Source organism: Ranitomeya variabilis, chromosome 1 (assembly GCF_051348905.1).
Source record: "Ranitomeya variabilis isolate aRanVar5 chromosome 1, aRanVar5.hap1, whole genome shotgun sequence".
Classification (NCBI taxonomy): Eukaryota; Metazoa; Chordata; class Amphibia; order Anura; family Dendrobatidae; genus Ranitomeya; species Ranitomeya variabilis.
The window spans coordinates 1,005,156,572-1,005,182,462 of NC_135232.1; the positions used below are offsets into that span (position 1 = coordinate 1,005,156,572).

General features: G+C 41.4%; 1 protein-coding gene across 1 annotated transcript in view; it reads left to right on the forward strand.

The window, feature by feature from the left end:
- Positions 1-14,641, forward strand: part of LOC143782866 (ecto-ADP-ribosyltransferase 5-like) — a 44,204-nt gene extending 29,563 nt beyond the window's left edge. Inside the window, exons 3-4 of the mRNA XM_077270830.1 lie at positions 10,370-11,057; positions 14,139-14,641. Coding sequence (XP_077126945.1) covers positions 10,370-11,057; positions 14,139-14,194 — 744 coding nt within the window. The 3' untranslated portion in view covers positions 14,195-14,641. The remainder of the gene's footprint in view (positions 1-10,369; positions 11,058-14,138) is intronic.
- The last annotated feature ends 11,250 nt before the right edge of the window (positions 14,642-25,891 follow it).

Sequence of the window (25,891 nt, forward strand, 5' to 3'; positions counted from 1 at the left end):
GACATGAGAGGTGGATGGTAACAATTGCTTTAGTTATTCGGACCATCCATAGTGTAAGGCTTGGGAGCAATCTAATGCACCCAAGCAATCTAATGTCTCCTTTTTGATGTTGGAGCAGATGCTTACATGTGTGACAATTACTCCGTTTAATCTGATGTTCAATGTGATCAGTGTATTTATATAGAATGGGGTTCACATTGTAGTGTTTGTGGGGTCCCAGTGGTGGGGTAACAACATTCAGACTTGTACCATGGAAAGGTGATAATTTTCTATTGTGGGAAAAACCTTTTGAAGGGAATGAGATATTTAGCTAATCAGAGTATAAAGAGGATGGCACCTTATTACACTGTGTTCCAAATTATTATGCAAATTGGATTTAAGTTTTATAAAGATTTAATTGTTTTGTTTTTCAAATAAACTCGTGGATGGTATTGTGTCTCAGGGCTCAATGAATCACTGAAATCAATCTTAAACACATGTGATAATTAGTTTTCCAGGTGATTCTAATTAAAGGAAAACTACTCAAAAATGATGTTCCACATTATTATGCAGGTCACAGGTTTCAAGCAATATGGGAAATAAAAAGGATCTCTCTGCTGCTGAAAAGCGTTAAATAGCGCAATGCCTTGGACAAGGTATGAAAAAATTAGATATTTCACGAAAACTTAAGAGTGATCATCTAACTCTGATGAGATTTGTGACTGAAACAGAGCACAGACAGAGTTAATGCAAATAAAGGCATAATGAGGAATTTTTCTGCCAGACAAATTCATTGGATTAAGAGACCAGCTGACAAAATACCATTACAAAGCAGCAAACAGTTATTTGAAGCTGCTGGTGCATCTGGAGTCCCTCGAACCTCAAGATGTAGGATCCTTCAAAGGCTTGCTGTGGTGCATAAACCTACTATTCGGCCACTCCTAAACAGTGTTCACAAGCAGAAATGGTTGCAGTGGGCCCAGACATACATGAAGACTAATTTTCAAACAGTCTTGTTTACTGATGAGTGTTGAGCAACCCTGGACGGTCCAGATGGATGGAGTAGTGGATGGTTGGTGGATGGCCACCATGTCCCAACAAGGCTGCGACGTCAGCAAGGAGGTGGAGGAGTCATGTTTTGGACTGGAATCATGGGGAACCAGCTGGTAGAGCCCTTTAAGGTTCCTGAAGGTGTGAAAATGACCTCAGCAAAGTAAATCGAGTTTTTGACTGACAACTTTCTTCCATGGTCTAAAAAGCAGAAACGTGCCTTCAGGAACAAAATCATCTTCATGCATGACAATGAATACCTCTGAGTAATTGGCTGCTATGGGCATAAAAGGAGATAAACTCATGGTGTGGCCACCATCTTCCCCTGACCTCAACCCTATAGAGAACCTTTGGAGTATCATCAAACAAAAGATCTATGAGGGTGGGAGGCAGTTCACATCAAAGCAGCAGCTCTGGGAGGCTATTCTGACTTCATGCAAAGAAATACAAGCAGAAACTCTCCATAAACTCACAAGTTCAATGGATGCAAGAATTGTGAAGGTGATATCAATGAAGGGCTCCTATGTTAACATGTAACTTGGCCTGTTGGGATGTTTTGGAGTTAAATAGCTTTTTTGTTCAGTGAATGTGACCTCCTAATGCTGCAAATTCCACAAATGAGCATTTTCAGTTCTTTAAAATATATCAAATGTTTAGAAATACTACTGTGCCTAATAATTTGGAACAGTGCATTTTGAGTTTTTATTCTTTTTGGAGATTATACTGTTATCATTGGGAGGTTTCTTCAATAAAATTCGATGTATACTCTAACGGGTGATGACTTTTATTAGACTGACTGTCATTTACACTGACCATTTAGGAAAATCCGAGAAAAATGTAATTTGCATAATAATTTGGAACATAGTGTATATAGTAAAGGCCACCATAAACATTATATAAAAGTTTAGTAGAGGCTAAGGGATACGCAACAACTAAGAAAGTGGGAGTGCAGTCAGAAAAGGACGTAAATTAAGTTGAAGAAGAATCTTCATTTTTCTATAGCAGGCACACGTTGACATGGACAAAAAAGCACAACATTTCAGCCTTTATTGGCCTTTATCAAGGATTATCTTGGTTATGAGAATATGGAGCCTGGATGAAGCCTGCAAGTGGGTGGTGTCGTAGCTGTTTGCGTTCTGACCCAATGTCAGACATGCCAGATCACCAGTGAGGGCAAATCAGGAGGTTACGCCCGTCATTTTACAAGTGCTCTTGGAGACAAAGGACACCACACACATATTTCTGTGAGCAAATCACTTTTATCTCATGTAGATGCAGTATTTTATACCATTTACAACAAATGTAACTCTCAATGTAATTCATGTAGCCCTCCCCGTTACCCCGGGGTCATGCTGACCTTTAATTCTCACGTACCCAGAGCATGTTGTAGCTGACTATTGAGAACATACATGATAAGAAGTCTAGTCTCCTTGAAGAGGAGACCATCAGACTACTGTGTCAACAGATTCTAGTAATTCTAGCAATTAAAGGCAAAAGGCACTTAAAGGCAAACTATTAACCCTTCTATATCAATTTCCCTCTTTTGTAAATGGTATAACTTCTGCCACCGGGTCAGCTGATGTCCACAAAGGAGCTACTGTCTCATGGGTCTAGTACCCATAAGGGGGCTTTTCTATCAGCTTCGCCCATCCACCCTCAGTGTGGACACTCACTTCCTCAGTCAGCAGTGGTTATCCGGGGTCTATGATACACTATAGATGGCACAGCCTTAGATTCCTTCCTTAAACATACACTCTTCAATAGCTTAGGTAATACATATATTAGTGCCTTTACGGCTACATAAGCAATAAGCAATAAGCAAAGCAACAAAATTTGCATGCAAGTCTGTATAATGGCAAAAATAATTCATCCCGCTAGGCCGCAAAGCCAATTGGCTGGATTTAAAAAGGAGTCTCTATATTGTATTAGTCTCATTAAGAGCCTTAAGGAACCTAGAAAATCTGAGTCCAAGTCTCATTGTGTATGCAGTGTGTTCTTAATACCTTCCTCGGCTCCAGGGGTAAAGGCTAAGTACAGCATAGTCCTTGCAGATACTGGACTGTGTGTACAGATCCAACAGTCCAGCAGTTTTTGTCCTTCCGCATCTTTTATAAAAAAAAGCAAGATGTTGAATACGTTTGATGTCCTTGTCAACATTTAAAAGTTTATCCAGTGTCTCTGTAGGGTGCAAAAATCCTACCACTGCCAGCAAGGTGATTAGAACAACAGTCATTCTGCTAGTGAAAAGATCTTTTTGCAGTGACTGGCATGGATCCAGGTGGGCTTTCCCTCAAGTTTCACTGAGGTGAATGTGGTCAGCTGGACTTTAAAACGGGCCGTCAAACCGTGGATCTAGGCTCCTTCTCACGTGTCTGTGTATGACCACCCAATCACCTGGATTCAGCAGATGCACGTCTGCACTGGCATTAGGATCTGGAATGGAGAAAACACATTTCTGCAAGGCCTAGACATGGGCTGTCATAGCACCGTGTGGCATTTGTAGCACCTGTGGGAAGTACAGACCTGCCTTTGGCAAACTACCAAACAGGACTTCAAAAGGAGACAAGCCTGTCTTTCTATTTGGAGTGTGTCTGACTGACAAGAGTGCAAGAGGCAAGCAGTCTATCCAGTTCTTTCCTGTGTCTGCCATGGCCTTTGAATTTTCAGTTTAAGTGTCTCGTTTAGTCTCTCCATTTTCCCACTACTTTGTGGTCTATATGGTGCATGATATGCTTGCTGTACTCCCAGGGCCTGCTTGACTTCCCTCATTATTTCTCCCGTGAAGTGTGTACCCCTATCGCTCTCTATGGTTTCTGGGACACCATACCTGCAGATCAGTTCTTTCATCAGTTTGTCTGCAGTCGATTTAGCATTTGCACATTTTACCAGATAGGCTTCCAGCCAACCAGAGAAGAGATCTACACATACTAGGACATTTTTCACACACTCCTACCTTGGGTAGCTGTATGTAGCCAGTCTGCAGTCTCTGAAACGGGTAGAGAGGCCTGGGTGTCGCTTTCTTAGGGATTTTTACTGTTTTACCTGGGTTGTGATGTGCACAGATGAGGCATGACTGTACGAGCTTTGCGGCTGCATAACTGAAACCAGGAGCAATCCAGGAGGCATCTACCATGGACACATGTGACATTTTGAGGTGTGAGTGGGGCCATGTGTTGCTTGCGCCATAATTAGGAACAGGGACCTTGGTATGTACAATTTATCCTTATTCTCCCATACTCCTTCTGAGTTCAGCTCAGCTCCCATTCTTACACAGTGTTCCTTCTCTGTTTGGGCAGCTGGAGGGATTTCAGGACATCTAGGCTCACTGTGGCTGGAATACGCTTACTCCCCGCCACCGTCCACTGCTCCCTAGGCTGCCTTGCTGCTACTTTAGCAGCCTCGTCCGCCCTTCTGTTGCCCTCTACCTCCACAGAGTCACCGTCCGTGTGTGCTGTTACCTTGACGATGCCAACCTGAACTGGTAACACCAATGCCTCCACTAATTGTTTCACCAGCTCTGCATTTTTAATGGGCTTACCGGCTGATGTAAGAAACGTTCTGCTTCTCCAGATAGGGCAATAATCATGGAATAGTCCCCATGCACAATTCGAATCTGTGTAAATATTAGCGACTTTACCTGCAGCAGCTCTACACGCCTCAGTGAGTGCCTTCAACTCTGCCTCCTGCACCGACATGTGAGGAGGGAGTGGTTCAGCTCGGATTACCTCATATGAGGATACTACTGCATATCCAGTGTAGAACCGCCCATTCTTGTGGTATCTGGAGCCATCTACAAAAATAAAAACCTCAAAATATGCATTAGGAGCAGGTTTTTTTTCCCATGAACATATGTAAAACCGACTGTCTCCTGACTCATCAGTTCCTATGCAGTCATGTTCGTGCGTCATGTCAACGTACCAGAGTACTCTTTTCTTTTTCTTTTTTTTTCTTCCTACCTGCCAATGCTGTCACCAATTCCCCCTTTTTGGAATCCACAGGCAGATGAGTGGCTGGATTCAGAACATTATATCTTTTGAGGGTGACGTATTCAGGAATTAGTATTAGAGCACATTCTAGTCTGATCTGTCTAGCCATAGACAGGTGTTTTGGTTGAACTTGTGTGAATATGGCATTAATGTCATGTGGGGAACAAATTGTCAAAAGAAAAAGTCAGTGTGAGCTCACATGCCTAGCAGTAATACAGCAGCTCTTACCCTCCCGGCATTGGTATGGTGGTCATCAAGGCAGGACCAGGTCCGGAGGGGACACATTTGTCACTGGGTTGTCAGTTTCCTAGTCTGAAGGTGAAGGAGGTGGAAGATTGGTCTGAGTGTCCATTTTCTCCACAATTCCAGCACTTCACTGTTTCTAAGTCCTTAGGTCCCTTACTACGTCTCTACTGTTTTCCTTGTACTCCAGCATACATGACACGTCGTCTTATTGTCCTAGTTTGTTCAACTCCTTTAGCAACCTTCAGGAGATCTTTTGGATCTACATTTCTCCATTCCGGTCTGGCTGTCTGTACTGCGTCTCGTAAGCCTTTGGTCATACCATCAATGAATGTATTTACCAATATTTTAACATTGAGTGGGTTTATGGGACTGTACCCCATGTCTGCCCATTTCAGCTGTAACGGTCCAAAGTACATCTCTACACTCTCTCCTTTTGTCACATCTGTAAAAGTCTTAATTTGCGTCCTAGTACGTCACCTTCTTATGTGCTCACCAATTCTCTAGGTCTGCTCAGGTGTACTTATACGTCCATCATATTGTCTTTATTTGTCTGTAAAATGGGAAAGGTTGGTTCTCAGGGTCAGCCAATTGTTTTAGCGTAGCTAGCTAGTCAGAGGGCCTCCAGGGATAATACTCCTGTATCTGTCTTACCCTACCTGATGTGGTTGGGTCTCTGGTGGTGGGGGTGACTAGATGACTGGTTGGGGGTGACATGACATGCTGGTCTACAGCTCCGTCCCAAAAGGATTACTGTCAGCTTACTCCCAAAAAGTCAATGTCCCCACTACCCACTAACCACTATCCTGTGTCAGCTTCTTATGTCACTACATGTGATCTTGTCTGGACAGGATTCAGTGCAATTCACTTAGGTCGGGTTGCAGCACAGATCATACAAGTATTTCTCCAGTTTGGGTTTGTCTGACCACAGTGTTTACAAGTCCATCTGTCTTGTCTGGGTCTCTGGTTATACAAAGGTATGACCGTAGCAGTAATGTGTCGGTCATAGTCGGACTTTTGAGCATCAAAACATTCATAATACACCTTACTTCCATCCTGCTGCACACTCTCAGACGCCATTTATTCACTTGCTATTTTCCTCCCTTGTCTGTGCCTTTTTGTACATTCAAACATCCACACACTGGCATTTTTGCCTTTTTCAATATTGGTCCCACATCTTTCACTGCTTCCTTTTCAATCTGTATAGCGGTTCTGGATCCCATTGGGGCCCTGACTGCACACAGAACCAGTTGCCCATGGCTTCAACTTATTCGCTCAGACAACTCACCTTTATTCTGCAAATGCCCTTTTTAGTGTGCCTTACCATCTACGGGTGGCCACACGTAGCAAGTCAGAGTGAGTGTCAAGATTTAGCGGGAAGGCTAAACCACCTCTGACCCGGTAGACCTAAAGGATGTAACGGGAAGGCTAAACCACCTCTGACCCGTTAGATCAACTGGCTAGAAAAGGAAGGCACAGATGTGTTAGGCCTCTAACCCTCCCGCTCAGCTCCATGGATGGGAAGGCTAAACCACCTCTGACCCGTAACAAAAACCAGCTGACTGTAGCAAGAAGGCCCAGATGTGTTAGGCCTCTCACCTACTACATCAGCAGTTCAGTTGGCTACCTCTTCCGTTGATCCTCAATTTGCTATATATCAATCACTCAACTTGAAGCAGGTGAATCTTTTTACCAATCTTTCAACCACACAAATTTCCTCTAAAATAGGCACAGTTCTTTTACTTTCAACGTCCAACTTCAACTTACAATAATTCTTTATTCTTCAATACATACAGTACTATTGCTTTAGACACAAATCTGCCAGCACATACTACACCAAGGACAGAATATTCAGAGAGTCTTGAGCACAGCTCCATGCCCCCCTTACTCTGGCACCCAGTGAAGATAAGGACAGAGAGAGAAATCACAAGCAAATCGCGCAGCGGTTTGCTTCCCCCCTCCCATCAGGTATTCAGCACAGATAAGAGCTTAGTGTTTTTCACACAGAAACAGATTTCAGCAGTTTTCAGACTTAATCTCTACAAAACATTCATCCTCTCGGAATTAAAAACAGTTTCTCTATACAGGCAGATCACTGCACAACTTGAATAAGCTGATTCTGACTGCGTCCGGCCAAAACACATATAGAAACCTATCCAATGTCAAACCATATATAACACGGGTTTCACTGAATTTCAGATGTAAATTAAATGTACATTAAAAATATCCACAACTCATCCATCCTAGACCCTCAACAACAGTTAGATAAGTAATGATACTTATGTGACGATTCATTCATACATGCTCATTCAGGGATTGTTTTTTCTTTTTCCTTTCACTTTTCTGTTGATTTTTACAAGAAGAAAATCCCTTATCTCAATCACTCCACCTAATTCAGCTCAAATTGAGTTGAATAATGTCTTCTGTCACATACAGAAGACCACACCTAACGGAACCCCTCATCAATCAGGGAGGGATTTATTTATTTATCCCTTATACTCATTTACTCTCCTCTCATCTCATTCAGAGGTTCTCATAGACATACATACAAGGTTCACACAGCCTGCCTATTTTGGAATTAACACAACTCTATATAAAAAAAACTGCAGCAGTGTCTACTGACACTCTGAAAGCACTTTAAGGCCAAACAACAAAAACCAAGGCCCTATACAAAATACAGCTTCATATAATGTACTGCCAATCCAAAATGACCAAAATTACAACAGAGTCTATCCCAGCTCTGTACTTCACACTTACACAAATACACAACCAATTAGTATATTGACAGAAAATACAGATAACAATTATCATCTTATTACTCTGTTATTCAACTCTCATATGGATATAAACAGACAAAACACAAAACCCACTGGTGATGTAGGTTCTTTTAACCGTGTTGGCAGACTTTACCCAGCGATATAGAGAGATCCAAAGTGAGATTGCAAGTGCAAAACAGAGTGTAAGAATAAAATTTCTCACCTTGCTGCAGCTGGTGTTTTGCATGTCCAATCTCCCAGGAAGCTCCCACATACAGATTTGTGTTCTGACCCAATGTCAGACATGCCAGAACACCAGTGAGGCCAAATCAGGAGGTTACGCCCGTCATTTTACAAGCGCGCTTGGAGACAAAGGACACCGCACACATATTTCTGTGAGCAAGTCACTTTTATCTGATGTAATGCAGCAAAATGCAGTATTTTATACCATTTACAACAAATGTAACTCTCAATGTAATTCATGTAGCCCGCCCCCGTTACCCCGGGGTCATGCTGACCTTTAATTCTCACGTGCCCAGAGCATGTTGTGGCTGACTATTGAGAACATACATGATAAGAAGTGTAGTCTCCTTGAAGAGGAGACCATCAGACTACTGTGTCAACAGATTCTAGTAATTCTAGCAATTAAAGGCAAAAGGCACTTAAAGGCAAACTATTAACCCTTCTATATCAGTGGCATGTGTATTATTATTATTATTGAAGGTGGTTCAGATAAATATAGACCGACCATCTAATGTGTATGGTGACATCAAAACTGTCCCTGACATTTCTGGGAATATAAGAATTGGGCGTTTGGAATTCAATTGCCTGATTATTATTGTCGGCAGTTAGATAAGCCACCGCCAGATAATTCTAGCAGCATATTTGTTATAGAGAGCATAAGCACACTGTTAGGACTGGCGGAACGCACCAAGTAAAAGATGTAATAATATTGGTGCGTTCGCAGTCCGGGGTCCACCGTGCAGGTGAAAACCCGCTGCTAGCAAATGGCGGCGCTATATGGCGGTGGAAGCGAACCCTGCTAAGCCACAGGTCCGCAATACCGCACAAATGAGTGCAAGCAAGGAGTCGGCGAACTCAATCCCAAGACTCAGGGTTGAAGTCCGTTCAGACAACTTGCTCACCACACCGCAACTGAGTGTGTAGGAATAGCAAGAGCACCGAAGTGCGAACTGTGCCATGCTGGCAGACACCACTAGTACCCAGACGTGGGTTAAGAAGCGCACTACTGGCGCGTGGCGCCGCACTGGCGGTCACAGCGATAGACGCTGACTCGTGTGTAACACGTGGAGTGTTTAGTCGGACGCTAGGTAGCAGTCATACACCTTACGCGAGCTTTCATACAATAGGGTAGGGGTAATTAATGAACGACTTGCACTCACAACAAACACACGTATACAAATGTACACTAGCGCATGGCCGTGCGGCCATGCGAGCCTTATATAGCTGCAGCAAGTAAAAGACCTTCCTAAAAGGACCAATGAGAGACTGTCATACCAGAGCATGTGACCCTAAATCTCCACTGAGAGATCTTGCCCTGGGCATGCTCAGTGTGTGCAAAGCAAGACTTAGCCTTTGCACTTAAAGGACCTTCCTGAAAGGACTTAGCTGCAGTGTCTGACCATGTGACCCTCGATCTCCACTGAGAGATCTCACTCAGGGCATGCTCAGAATGAGAAAAGCAGGACTTAGTCCCACAAGCATCTATTCGCCGCTGCCCAGCACTGACTTCAATGGCAGAAGCCAGAGAAGCAGCAGTAACTCTTTGTACAGAGCGGGACTGAGCAAGACGCTGGGACCGACGTCTCTGCTGAGCAGGCTCCATTGCAGCAGGAGAAGAATGGGAGACCGCAGCAGAGACGGCCCGAGATTCCCCCTGTGCAGAAGCGGGAACTCGACCCCTAACACACACTTGGCTGAGATGGGTGCTCCAGTGTATTGGCTTGTTAGTAGAGAGAACTGTCTGTTGGGCAATAGTTTGGCCAGCAGCAATCTCATGGGTATGTCCAGCTGTTGTACTATGGGAATATAGTGGCAGCTTTACAGCCTTTAGAGGGGTAGTCCAGTTTGGTTGATCTCAAGGGTGCTGTGAATATTAACATGATCTATTGTTGTTAACCAGTATAGCAGGGTACTTTTTTTTACACCTAAGCCATTCTTATTTGCTTTATTATTTTATTTCTCTAGTAGACCTTTATTCATTTTGATTTTATTACCCTTAAATTTTCTATAAAACAAGATTGTTCTATGTTTTAAACACAGATCCTAAGGTACATCTTAGACCTGTCAGAGTAGATACATTGAAAAATTAAAGAGCCTTTTTCTTCTGTCTAGGAAATACCACTGGATGACAGTCCTAAGATGTTTGATGATCAATATAAAGGTTGCAGAGATAAAATGGATAAGGTCGTTCCAGGCATATTGAAATCTGAAATGCAATCCAATAAGGAATTTAAAGATTCCTGGGAGGAAGCCACAGATCGTTGGAAAGTAATCAAACCAACCATGAAGCTTCCAAAAAATTTTCAAAATGAATATGGAATTGCAGTGATTGTTTATACAAGTAATGTATATGCGGCTTTCAATAAAGCAACAAGAGATGTCGGTGCTTCATTAAAAAATTACAAGAACAAATACCGTTTTAAGGCAATGCACTACTACTTGACTATGGCTGTGGACTTGTTAGGCAACAAGAAAAGATCAACACTGGTTTATAGAGGCGTGAAAAGCATTCATTTTGTACCTTCTAACAGTTCAGGTGGTGTCATCCGATTTGGCCAGTTTACCTCAAGCTCTGAAGATATAAAAGTAGCGATAAAATTTGGCACTGCATCATTCTTCAAAATGTATACACGTTATGGCGTTAACATAGTGAAGTTCTCAAAGTATCCCGATGAAAAAGAGGTATTAATCCCTGGATATGAGTTATTCAAGGTACAATTGTTCAAAAAACAAACTCATGAATTCACCCTAGTGAGTACCGGAAAAACTAAAAATCTCTTTAACTGTGCTTACTTTAAAGGTAAGACATATGAGGATAACCTCATAATCATTTTAATGTTTCTGTAGATGTTAAGGGCGTATTTTTTGTGTGGGATGACCTGTCATTTTTCTTGGTATCATTAAGGATAACACATGAGTTTTTGATTGTATGGCAGCTTGCACTTCTGAGTTTCATTTTAAGAGCTCGCTCACACGAGTGTATACATCAGATGAGTGCTATACAAGGTTTAATTGAATAGACTAGGACCAATGATATTTTTGGGGGCAGTACTGATGGCAGTGAAAAAAATAGGAGAACTTTGAAATCTGATGCCACTCACGCATTGAAATCTGGGTGTAGTCTTATATCAATGAACTTACAAAATGGAGAAGATGAAGAAGTTTTGTTATTTATCTTGTCCTCATCCAAGAGAATCAGATAACATTATGCTGACACTCTGATCAAACTCTGATCAGAATTTGATCAGAGTGTCATTACCATAATCAACCCGATTCTCTCAGATGAGAGAATCTACCGTCATGTGAGTGAACCCTAAAGCTGAGAACCTCAACTTCAAAATGATCCCTAAATTACTGCTCTGGCTGCAATTCTCGCTGGAATACAGGTTCTAAAGTGCTCCCATATCCCCTTGACTTTAGCTAGTGTGAAAGAGGAGTGGGTAGATTGTGGGAGAACTTACCAGCTGCAGGAACAAAAAAAAAATGAGGTGTGAGCTATTCCTGTAACCTGTACAGTAAAAAACAAGAACATTTGAAAAATTAAACAAAAATAAAAAACTCTAACAAACAAAAATAACAATTTAAAAAGAAAAACAACAACATAAATTTGTAATTGTTAAGTCTACAATTAGCCGAACTATAAAAGTAGCTTGTCGCTTGGCTCGCCATTTAAACACAGTTAAAAATAGCTAGAATTGCTGTATTTTTTGTTACTTCATATTGAAAAAAATGAATAAAAAGCAAAAAAGTCACAAACACAAAAACAAGGTTTCATACACTCCTACACCCCCGTCGGAATTTATTGTAAAAAAGTGATAAACTGTACATGTTTGGGATCACTGTTTCTACAACAACCCAAACTATAAAAATGAGCAAGCTATTTATCCGACTCAGTACGCACCATAAAAAAACTTTAAAAAAAGTCAGAATTGCTGTTTCAATGTCATGTTGTCTCACAAAAGATGGAATAAAATTGACCACATGCATCCAAATGCATAAAACTACAGCTTTTCCTCATACAACTCGTATCAACATAAAAATAACAAGGTTATGTGTTTCAGAATATTGCAACAGAGATATATTTTCATTTTTTACAAATAATTTTTTACCCACAGAATAAAATTAGCATCTCACTCACTAATGCTGCACAATCAATGTAAAAAACAAATCCTAACTGGGAAAAATATGACAGAGATTACATTTTTTGCCATCTACAGCACATTAATCTCCCGAAGACACTTTGGAGTTAAATATTTATTACACCCTTGATAATGTCCTTGAGGGGGATGATTTCCAAAATGGGGTTACTTCTGGGGGTTTTCTCTGTATTGTAAATATAATATGATGATAGGAAACCATTCCAGCAAAATGCGGGAACTATATCTTAATGAAAAACATGTAATTTTGTCTGTTTTTATTTTCACTTTGCAATAGTTTATGAGAAGCACATGAAGAGTTTAAAAAAAACTTTGCAAACATTATTTGTATCATTTTGAATACTATAAACAGTGCACTTTTTAAAATTAGCTATTTTTTTGGGGGTTCTGCAGTAATTCATTGTACATTTTTAGGCATCTCAGTGCGGAATCGATTCTTAAAAACATAGGTTTCTGAAAGTTTCTTGAAAAATTGCTGATAAACTTATAAACTAAATAGACTTTTAAAATGTAATGTCAACCTAAAGTAGACATATGACAATTATTAATTATTAACTATTTCATGTTACATTACTATTTGTTTTCAAGGTAGACACTTTCAATTAGCGGCAAATCGCTTTGCTGCAAATCAAATTTTGGGAAAAAAATTGGAGAAATTGGTAAAATTAAATTTTCAAAAGATTCACTCATCTCTAGTTAAAATTTGAATCAGATGGACCAAAAATAAAGGGCTCTCCCCCAATCAAATAAAAAAGCGATAAAGAACAAGGGAGCAATGGCCATGGGTATACCAAATTCTTATTTTTATTGATTCAAAGAAGGTTGAAGAAACATTAAAATTACATGAAAAGAAAACGTCAAATACAGGCATAACCACACCGTGTACCACAACAATAAATGCACATAAACTGACATAGCTAAGTAATGATAATAATAAAGTTAGAATTGTATAGGCATGGAAAAAGGGGTAATACACCAAAACTGAAAAACAATATTGTGGATTAAGATCCTATGAAAAATGGAAAAACACCCTTTATAAAAAAGTGTAAAGATAGCCACTAAAGTAGAGGAATAAAAGCTAAAATGTATATAAATAAATACTATATAATATTAATTATAGAGCTCCCTAACATATCTCTCATTAGTGCAGAATGTAAAAATGAATATAGATGGACATCAGAATCATGTGAACCATGGCTATGCTATCATATGAAAAAACAAAGTAGCTAAGAAATGAAATATAACATGTAGTACAACCTGTGTGGTGGCCACAGAAGCTCCCTGATGCACGTTTCGCGTGCTGCTTCTTCCAAGAGGGCAGAAATTCAAATTTTAAACGATTCATTCATTTCTACATCCCTAGCTAAAATTTGGAAGCCAGAGACTTAGAATTTACTGTACATGAAAGATTCGCTAACGTCATAAGATTATCCTGACAGATTGTGCTACTACCCTCTCCTAGTGTAACCTCCCCCATCCCCTGCAGACAGTGAGCCCTCGCGGGCAGGGTCCTCCCTCCTTATGTACCTGTGTACCTTGTTTTTTGCTCATGTTTAATGAATTTGTCTATATTTGCCTCCTTTTTCACATGTAAAGCTCCATGAAATAAAAGGCGCTATAAAAATGTATAATAATAATAATACTAAATAACACTTGAAATATAATGGTATATTTGGTATAACCTTAATTGTAGCTGACACTAACACACTGTTTTTAATCTGCAGCACTAATGGATAAGCAACTGTATAATCTCACCTTGCCCATGCCCATAGAACAATAGTCTGTGAAAAGCTGAACGCCTGCAAAATGCCTGATGAGAAAAGCGTAAGAAGAATCCAAGCAAGCTTTCAGTGTACACCTGCGCACTTACATTCTAATAGTGCATCCTTGTCATTAATGGGTTTTTCTGTTTGAAAACAACTAACTTTCCAATATACTTTGGAGCAAATTATTAAGGGCTGCACTTCTAATTAATTTGGTGCGTACTTGGCTGTACTTGCACGATAATTTTCCAATAGCAAATTTTAGTGCAAATATGACCTGCCCCATAATTTCCATCTTTTCTATGCCCCCAGGGACGCAAAGCTTTTGATAATTTCTTTATCCAAATATTTTGATTTCTCACTAGTGATGAGCGAGTAGCATTGTTGCTCAGGTCTCCCCGAGCACGCTCGGGTGATCTCCAAGTATTTGGATCTGCTCGGAGATTTAGTTTTCATCACCTCAGCTGCATGATTTACAGCTTCTGGACAGCCTGAATACTTGTGGGAATTCCCTAACAAACAGGCAACCCCCACATGTACTCAGGCTGGCTAGCAGCTGTGAATCATGCAGCTGAGGAGATGAAAACGAATTCTCCGAGCACTAACAAATACTCGGAGATCACCCGAGCATCTCCAGGGAGACCTGAGCAATGAGTATACTCGCTCATCACTATTTCTCACCAATTTTATGATCTCTGCTTGACATCAGGTCTCATTTCACCTGTTTCAGTACAGACCTACTTCTCATAGCTAAAAATAATAATAATAATAATAATAATAATAATAATAATAATCTTTGACTAATAATCTGAGAATTTGCTGCAGTGTAAAGATTGTATGAATAAAATAAATCAGTAATGCAAGTTATAGAGTATCTATAGTTACGCCTATGTGATAGCTCTCAAGGGTTTGCCAAGGCTACATATTTATTTTAGTGATGACAGCTACTAAAAGTTATTCTGATATTAAAATGATCATGTTATGAGTAGGGATGAGCGAACCCATGGATGTTCATTGGGTTAGAGTGAACTTTATTCCAAAGTTCGGTTTCTTCCTGGCCTTAAACCCAAACCTGAACCGCATAGAAGTCAATGGGCACCCAAACTTTGCTGCTGTAAAATTCATTCTGTGTCTGTCTTTACTGTTTGGGTTTACTCATCTGTACTGTAGTGATGAGTCCAAATCTAGTGGATATTAGTACCAGGATTAAACAGCAATTTCAATGTAAATTTTCAAAGTAAATACATCAAAACTTATCAGGATTTCACTAATACTGATAGAATTGTGATTGTGAACTCAGTTTCCAAGCACCACTCCAGTGGGTTTTTTATTCAGCACTGGAAAGGAGCTACTAATGAAAGGTCCCTGCCCCTAGTATTATACTTACCAGATGTCATCTTCAGCTCTTCCTGGCGCAGCTCTGGTCCCACGCCACTATCTTGTGACTGCAACTTGTGACTGACCAGAAGTCAGAAGTAACAATCACAAGCTCTTAAAGGGAACCTGTCACCCCCCAGGCGTTTGTAACTAAAAGAGCCACCTTGTGCAGCACTAATGCTGCATTCTGACAAGGTGGCTCTTTTAGTTCTTGGTGCTGTAACTGCAGAAATAATCGATTTTTCAATTTGTCCAAAATACCTTGAAATAGTCCTGGGGGCAGGTCTTTTCCCCCCTAATGCAGACGCAGCACCACCATCACTCATGCCCTCATGGCGCCTGGCGCCGCCTCCTCAGTATTGTTTTCAACTGTCCTGGAGCCTGTGGTGTTATCTTATGCCTTGGGCATGCGCAGTTAGCGCTGCCCAGCTTCTGACATCATTTGATATCTTGCTGACTGTGCCTGTGCAGCCGCACTGCCCGAGATCCCGCTCCACGGTGTCTTCTGATTTATTCACACTGTGGGGCGGGATCTCGGGCAGAGCGGCCACACAGGTGCAGTCAGCAAGACATCAAATAATGTCAGAAGGCGGGCAGCGCTAACTGCGCATGCCCAAGGCATAAGATAACAGCGCAGGTGCCGGGACAGGTGAAAACAATGCTGAGGTGGCGGCGCCAGGCGCCAAGAGGGCATGAGTGATGGCAGTGCTGCATCTGCATTAGGGGGGAAAGACCTGCCCCCAGGACTATTTCAAGGTATTTTGGACAAATTGCAAAATCGATTATTTCTGCAGTTACAGCAACAAGAACTAAAAGAGCCACCTTGTCAGAATGCAGCATTAGTGCTACACAAGGTGGCTCTTTTAGTTACAAATGCCTGGGGGGTGACAGGTTCCCTTTAATGAAAGTATATGAGAACCAGAACAAGGCTTACATCCAGCTCCGAAAAGGACCTCACAGTTACCCATAAACTGCTGAAGACTGACTGGAGCGGCGCATATAAAAGGTGAAGATGGTGGCTGGTAAGTATGAGTGTAGAGACAGGGAACTTACATTAGAAGTACCACTCAAGCGCTGAAGTAAAAAAAAAAAGCAAAAAAAAGCTGGATTGGTGCGTTAAGTCTATGTTGTTTTTTAGCCTATGGATGGAAGTAACAAGGCTGTTCCAATTCTAAGGCAGGAAACAGAGATCCTAAATTGGTGTGGAATTAAATCATAAAGTATTTTAGAAAGTTGCAGATTGTAACTTTAGACATTTTCCAAGTTTTTTTTTTTTTTACATACAACTATAAAGCTATTATAAATAATTGTAAGACTTTGCCAAGCTTTTTAGTACTTTGCAAAATCTTTAGTTTTTAAATCTCATATTATAATGCTATTAAAACATCTGCAATGAATATACAGGTCCTTCTCAAAAAATTAGCATATAGTGTTAAATTTCATTATTTACCATAATGTAATGATTACAATTAAACTTTCATATACTATAGATTCATTATCCACCAACTGAAATTTGTCAGGTCTTTTATTGTTTTAATACTGATGATTTTGGCATACAACTCCTGATAACCCAAAAAACCTGTCTCAATAAATTAGCATATCAAGAAAAGGTTCTCTAAATGACCTATTACCCTAATCTTCTGAATCAACTAATTAACTCTAAACACATGCAAAAGATACCTGAGGCTTTTAAAAACTCCCTGCCTGGTTCATTACTCAAAACCCCCATCATGGGTAAGACTAGCGACCTAACAGATGTCAAGAAGGCCATCATTGACACCCTCAAGCAAGAGGGTAAGACCCAGAAAGAAATTTCTCAACAAATAGGCTGTTCCCAGAGTGCACCTCAATGGTAAGTCTGTTGGAAGGAAACAATGTGGCAGAAAACGCTGTACAACGAGAAGAGGTGACCGGACCCTGAGGAAGATTGTGGAGAAGGACCGATTCCAGACCTTGGGGAACCTGAGGAAGCAGTGGACTGAGTCTGGTGTGGAAACATCCAGAGCCACCGTGCACAGGCGTGTGCAGGAAATGGGCTACAGGTGCCGCATTCCCCAGGTAAAGCCACTTTTGAACCATAAACAGCGGCAGAAGCGCCTGACCTGGGCTACAGAGAAGCAGCACTGGACTGTTGCTAAGTGGTCCCAAGTACTTTTTTCTGATGAAAGCAAATTTTGCATGTCATTCGGAAATCAAGGTGCCAGAGTCTGGAGGAAGACTGGGGAGAAGGAAATGCCAAAATGCCTGAAGTCCAGTGTCAAGTACCCACAGTCAGTGATGGTGTGGGGTGCCATGTCAGCTGCTGGTGTTGGTCCACTGTGTTTCATCAAGAGCAGGGTCAATGCAGCTAGCTATCAGGAGATTTTGGAGCACTTCATGCTTCCATCGGCTGAAATGCTTTATGGAGATGAAGATTTCATTTTTCAGCACGACCTGGCACCTGCTCACAGTGCCAAAACCACTGGTAAATGGTTTACTGACCATGGTATTACTGTGCTCAATTGGCCTGCCAACTCTCCTGACCTGAACCCCATAGAGAATCTGTGGGATATTGTGAAGAGAAAGTTGAGAGACGCAAGACCCAACACTCTGGATGAGCTTAAGGCCGCTATTGAAGCATCCTGGGCCTCCATAACATCTCAGCAGTGTCACAGGCTGATTGCCTCCATGCCACGCCGCATTGAAGCAGTCATTTCTGCCAAAGGATTCCCGACCAAGTATTGAGTGCATAACTGAACATTATTATTTGATGGTTTTTTTGTTTGTTATTAAAAAACACTTTTATTTGATTGGACGGGTGAAATATGCTAATTTATTGAGACAGGTTTTTTGGGTTATCAGGAGTTGTATGCCAAAATCATCAGTATTAAAACAATAAAAGACCTGACAAATTTCAGTTGGTGGATAATGAATCTATAATATATGAAAGTTTAATTGTAATCATTACATTATGGTAAATAATGAAATTTAACACTATATGCTAATTTTTTGAGAAGGACCTGTATGTTCAAATCATTCATTCTGGACCGGAAGTAAGTGAGGAAAATCCCCTGTATTATCAAACTATTAACAAATAAAGCCCAGATTCATCAAGACCAGCAGTTTTCTTTTGAATCTTCATGATTGGGCATGTAGGAGTCAGGTGCTCTTGATTCATTAACAGATGCATGCCTTTTAATGAATCAGGAGCGTCTAACCATTGACAAGCGCCTTTGTGTGCCACACCAGGAATCTGGAGTAATATTTTAGGCATAAGTAACACCACAGCTTATCATGAATTAGATGAGCTGTGACATCACATCTCTGCTGTGCCCATATCCAGCCCCAGTTCCGCCCATTGAATCGGGTCTTAAGTGTACATAATAATCAAGAAATAAGAAGCCCTTCTAATATCATCAATTCTGTTTAAACACCCATACAAATTAAAAAAGAATGTCAAAGACACTTTTTGTTGCAGAACAAGTTTTTTTTCTCATACAAAGGTACAACCAGATAGTGACTACAAGTAGCTACAAACACTTTGTGGTAAATTTGCAATTGAGGAATCAGTGGCAGAACACACATATACCTCAGTCTTAAACAAGAAGGTCTCTTTATTAAAGAGAACCAGTCAGCAGGATTTAGCTCTATAGACTAAAGGCATGGCTATAATGGCACTGTGATGCTGATTAATAAGATTCCTGATGTGAAGGGATGCGCTCAGTGGCTACTGAATACTCACCTTATGAAGTTTTCAGAAAATTATGTCTTCTGTGCTCCAGTTTTCTTCAGGACAGGACATAGGGTAAGGATTTTCTTTTCATTCTACCCCCACCAGCCTCCTTTGTTGCTTTTGTGTGAGCCAAAATCTCAATATGCGCATGCGGTGCCTCTGGTGCCATTTTATTGAAGTCCTGCACACAGGACGCCAGCTCCCACAGCAGATGTGCTGCCCACATAACGATTGCAGGGGCATGGAATTTTAAAAAGGAGGCACCGTTGAAACATTTTTTTGGATTCAATTACTGATCCATATACTACTACATGTTCTGTGGTACATTACAGTGTTATATAATAGTCCAAAAGCGTTGAAATTTTTTTCTGCATTCAATTCCTTTTCCATATACAATTAAATGCTCTGTGGTACATTTCAGTGGCATACAACACTCCAAAAGCTTTGTAAAATATTTCTTCATTCAATTACTCATCTATATAATATTACATGCTCTGTGGTACATTTCGGTGTTGTATGACAGTCCAAAAAAGCTTTGAAAAATGTTTCTGTATTCAATTACTCATCCATATACTATTAATTGCTCTGTGGTACATTTTGGTGTTATATAATACTCCCAAAAAGCATTGAAGTATTTTTCTGTATTCAATTCCTCATCCATATACTATTAAGTGGTCTCTGGTACATTTTGGTGTTATATACCAGTTCAAAAAAGTGTTGAAACATTTTTCCGGATTCAATTACTTATCCATATACTATTACGTGCTCTGTGGTACATTTCGGTGTTTTATTACAGTCCAAAAAAGCATTGGAAACAATTTATGTAGTCAATAACTCATCTATATACTATTACATTATCAGTGGCAGAATTCACTGCCATATAACACTTCCAAAAATCATTGATATATTTTTCTGTATTCTTTTATTCATCCATATACTATTACGTGCTCTGTGGTGCATTTTGGAGTTATAAAACAATTCAAGAAAGTGTTGAAATTTTTTTCTGTATTCAGTTACTTATCCATAGAGTATTAGGTGCTTTCTGTTACATTTCAGTGGTATATAATACTCCAAAAAGCAATTAAAAATGTTTTGGTATTATATTACTCATCCATAGAGTATTACATGCTTTCTGTTACATTTTGGTGGTATATAACACTCCAAAAATGCATTCAATTTTTTTCTGGATTAAATTAGTAATCCATACAGTGTAATGTGCTTAATGGTTGAAAAGGCAACAAAAATGGCAAAAGCAACTGAAAGAATATTGTAGCCAGACCAAGCTGACGCTAGAGCGGAGGTGGCAGTAGCTTGTAGTCCAGAACCAGCATCTTTCCCAGAGCCACCAAGGCCCAAACCCAGGCAGCAGCCTTCATCACTGGGTTTCTTGTGGACTGCAGATGGGAGATCTAGGATTCTGCAACTAGTGAGTGGATTGTGGTGCCTAGGCTGGTCAGAAGAGAGGAGGCGAGCCAGGATCAAGGCTGGAGAAATGCTAGAGGACCTGCTAGCTGCAAAGTGCTGTCAGTTAGTATCCTGGGAGGAGGTCATTACATATGATTGGCAGCAGGGATGGGGGTCCATCAAAAAGTTTGGGACCCATCATCACATCTCATTCAACCAGAGACAGAACACTTGCTTAGAAGGTTGCAAGAGCTCAAGGCAGGAACGAAGGTCAAGTACCTCAAAATTGATGGTCAACATCACTGGTATGTGGTAGGTGTGATCCAAGAAGCAAGGGAGCATGATTAACCTTTCTTGACAAATGATCAGGCTTGGGAGGCTTCTCGATGCAACTCGAGATGGGGCTACCACCACTGAGCGATCGTACTGTACTAGGGGTTCCTCACATTCTATGCAGGAGCAGGCAATGGTGCAGGTGACACAGGGGGCTGTCGCCCATTTCTACATGTTGGAGGCTCTGGCACTACCAAAAGCCAGGTCACTTACAGCCCAGGCACTGTGAATCAGGCTACAGGAAGCAGGTGTAGGCAGTCCTCCCAGCCTCCTCAGGAAGTAAAAGAAGAAGTGGACACCTGAAGAGGATTACTGTATTAACTGTTGTGATCCGGTGACCTTGGAGCCGCATGAAACTTTCTCTGGAGTTGGTGGAACCTGTACTGACCGCAAATCCTGAACTAACACCGCAACTAGAAGTAGCCGTGGGGTGTGCCTAACAAACCCTAGACACCTCGACACAGCCGGAGGACTAAATACCCCTATAGATGGAAATAGGAATACTACCTTTCCTCAGAGCAGAACCCCAAAGGATAGGCAGCCCCCTACGAATAATGACTGTGAGTAGGAGAAGAAAAGACACACGCAGGTAGAAAACAGGATTTAGCAAAAGAGGCCACTCTAGCTAAATAGGAAAGGATAGGAGAGAATACTAGGCGGGATAGGAGAGAATACTAGGCGGTCAGTAATAAAACCTTTCCAAAAATATCCACCGCAGATAATACAAAAAATTCCACAATCTAACTAAAGACGTGGAATGAATATCTGCGACCCCAGAGAATCCAACAAGACTGAGAAATTACTGACACAATCTAAGCTGGACAAGAAAACAAAAGAATACCACTGAATTATGAAGCACACAGCATGTGTGTCACAGAAACAAAACCAGACACTTATCTTTGCTGATTTGGCAGAAAGGCAGGAGGAACCAGGCAGAGGTCCAACACCTCCCAATAACAATTGACAACTGGCAAGGACTAATGAATCCTGCACACCTAAATACCCCAGTCAGAACTGCAATCAGCAGACACACCTGACCAGGACTGCAACCCAGGGACAACTGCATTACCACCTACTACCACCGGAGGGAACCCAAAAGCAGAATTCACAACAGTTACCCTCTTTATAATTGTTTCCTGGCTTTGCACTTTATGCAATGCGTTTATGAATGTAGGAGTAAATCAACTATGCCTTCAAAATATTTACATTCTGCAACATATTCTAGATTCAATTAGTCATCCATACAGTTTACCGTGCTTTCTGTAAAATTACCAAAACCACTTGGCCTGATACAGTTCACAAAATACTTTTGTTCCAAAAATTAACTATTGTCATCTATACTGTTTGCTACAGGTGTACAAATTTGGTTGTCCAAAAATTTACTATTGGCATATACAGTATACTTCGGAACTTGGTTTGTGTGATATTTTTGTTCATTTGAAATAAAAAACAACATTGACCTACTGTTAGGGTTGGCGGATTGCACTAAATAAAATATATAATAAAACACAATTGCAACCCGGGGTCCACCGTGCAGAGATGGAAAACTGCTGCTAGTGAATAATGACAGAATACACGGCGAGTGATTATCCGTACACACTGGGTTGAGCGCCACTCAGTGTGAACAGAACGTGAACTGAGCTCGCACACAGAAATGAAGGAGATGCTCTGCAACTGAGCTGTATCACTCACACACAGAAACAAAAGATCAGCTCTGCAACTGAGCTGTGTCACTCACACACAAAAATGAAAGAGATGCTCTGCACCTGAGCTGTGTCCCTCTCACACAGAAACGGAACAGATGCTTTGAGCTTAATAAGCTGACTAGGGTTGTGCTTGCTCTGGAACTCTACTGTGCTAACCACACACACATGTAGGAACCACATGCTAAGCCAATGGCTAATTGTACCCACTGATGCTAGCTGCCTGCCTACGTGTACAGTCCCAGACTAGACAGATACACAACACTTGCAGACAGAGTGGTAGAGACTCCACTTACATAGACGCACATAAAATGATACTAGCGTTTCCGCATGTGCCGCTGAGGACTTTTTATACATATGACTCTGCCCCAAACACTTATGTCCAGTCGGGCTAGCCATTGCACGCTGGCCAATGTGCAGCTGCCACATCACCTGGAGACGTCCGACTATCAATAGGAAGACGCCACATCACGGACATGCTCAGTAGGGTATTTTCTGGACTTAGACTCCAGAGCGTCGCTGCTGTCTATCACTGGTTATTATAGACTTGGCTGGAGAGCCAGCAGTAACCAAATGAGCAGCATGAGCCTGAGGAAGATGCTGGGACTGAAGTCTATGCTCAGCAGCACCCGCAGCAGCCAAAGCTGAATGGGAAACCGCAGAGACAGATAAGGCTTGGAATCTACCCTGTGCAGTGGAAGAATCCTGGTGCCTAACACCTACTCAGGTGTTGAAATTTTGTTATGCAAAAATTGATGACTATTACCATCAAGATTTTTTTTGCTTATTTTTTTACAACAAAGATATTTTGTCACATAATTTTCTTTTACTTAACAATCTTTTCAGTGGAAGATGCTTCAGTGGCCGAAACTGAATGGGACAACGCAGAAGCAGATAAGGCTTGGAATCTACTCTGTGCAGCGGGAGAAACCCGGTGCCTAAGGATACTTTCACACTTCCATCTTATGGCGTACGTTGCAATGCGTTGTTTTGGAGAAAAAACACATCCTGCAAAGTTGCCCGCAGGATGCGTTTTTTCTCCATAGACTTGCATTAGCGACCCATTGCGACGGATTGCCACACGTCATGTTTTGGCGGACCGTCGGCACAAAAAAAGTTCCATGTAACTTTTTTGTGCGTCGCGTCCGCCATTTTCGACCGCGCATGCGCGCCTGAAACTCCGCCCCCTCCTCCCCGGACTGCAGAATGGGCAGTGGATGTGTTGTAAAACTGCATTCGCTGCCTACGTCTTGCAGTTATTTCACAGCGTCCGTCGGTACGTCGGCCCGACGCATTGCGACGGGCCCATACCGACGGAAGTGTGAAAGTAGCCTAACACCTACTACAAGTGTTGAAATTTGGTTATTTAAAAATTGACTATTACCATCAAGATTTTTTTTTGCTTATCTTTTTACAACAAAGATATTTTATCACACAATTTTCTCTTACTTAACAATCTTTTCAGTAAAAAATGTTTTATGTCTTGCAAACTCTAAAAAATTAAAGTAATGGAGAAAAAAGATGTGTGAATTGTGATATATACTGTTGAATTTGGTTTGTGTGAAATTTAATTGGTTTGAAATAAAATCAAAAATTTTCCCACTACAGGTGCAGAAAGTTGGTTGTTCAAAAACTGACTATTGTCATATATCCTCTAAAACTTGGTTTGTGTGAAATTTCATTGGTTTGAAATAAAAAGCTAAATTGGCCTGCTACAGGTGTAAAAATGTGGATGTTCGAAAATTGACTATTGTCATATATACTGTACTTTTGAACTTGGTTTGTGTGAAATTTCCTTGGTTTGCCCTGAGGGGCACGAATGTGCTCTATAGGCTCCCAGGTCCTATCCTCAGGCCCTTGACGCTTCCAATCCATCCAAAAAAATTTTTTGCCACGCACCACCTTGGACCTGAAAATTTAGCTCAAAATTGTCCAAGGACGTATCCAAGCTCCCAGCAGGAGACCCAGAATACTGGGTCATATATACGGATTTCAACAGAGACACATGGAAGGTGTCGGTGATGTTCAACTGTGGTGGAAGGCTGAGGCGATAGACTACAAGATTCACTTGTTCAAGAACCTTGAAAGGACCTAGGCAGTGGGGAGCAAATTTAGTGGACTATACAAGCAGCCTGATGTTGCGAGCTGACAGTCACACTAAATCGCCAGGAGCTAAGACCAGGGTGGGATGATGATGAGCATCTGCGGAGACCCTCATTCTCTCCTTAGAAATCTTGATGGCATCCTGTGTGCGGTCCCAAATGTAGCAAGCCCCCACTGCCCAGTCCACCACCCTAGGGTCAGAAGACGAGACGGGCATGGGCACGGGAACACGCAGATGCTGACAATAGTTTAGGAGAAACGGCGTCTGCCCCGTGGAGTCGGAGACGGCATTATTCAGAGCAAACTCCGTCCAAGGCAGCAAGGACACCCAGTCGTCAAGCCTGGCAGACATGAAATACCATAAATACTTGACTAGAGTCTGATTGGTCCTCTCCACCAGCCCATTTGTCTCAGGATGGTATGCAAATGAGAGATTGAGCTCTTTGCTGAGCAGCCGACAAAGCTCTCCCCAGAACCGAGACACGAACTGGGGACCCCGGTCATGACAATCTTGTCAGGCATCCCAGGGAGGCGGAAAATATGTTTAATGAATAGTATTGCCAAAGCCCGTGCAGATGGTATGTGCGGAAGAAGTACCTGATGCACAATTTTGTAAAAAGGGTCGGTAACTACCCAAATAACCCTGTTGTTAAGGGACTTAGGCAAGTCCACAAAAAGTCCATTCCGACCATCTCCCAGGGCCTATCTGCCACTAGCAAGGGATGAAGCTAGCCCACGGGTCTCAGCCTGGAAGGCCGACTCCTGGCAAACGAGACACAATAATGGAAGGATAGGTAATTAGAATAAAACGTAACCTTTAATATGTCACATGAATAAAAGGCCAGGGGCCATAATGCATAGACATTCAAAACAGCAATTAAGGTGCAAGTGCTCAAAATCAACAATGCTCAAATTAGAAAACTGATGCGATCTCACCAAAATCGTCCTTCCTTTGTCCCTGTTAGATAACTTCCCATAGGGTCAAAGGATCCATTTCTTCCAAATAGTCAACCGATAGAGGGGGAGAGAACAGAATAATACAGGCAGGGGGGAATATTCTATCATTACCCTTCATTGTCGTG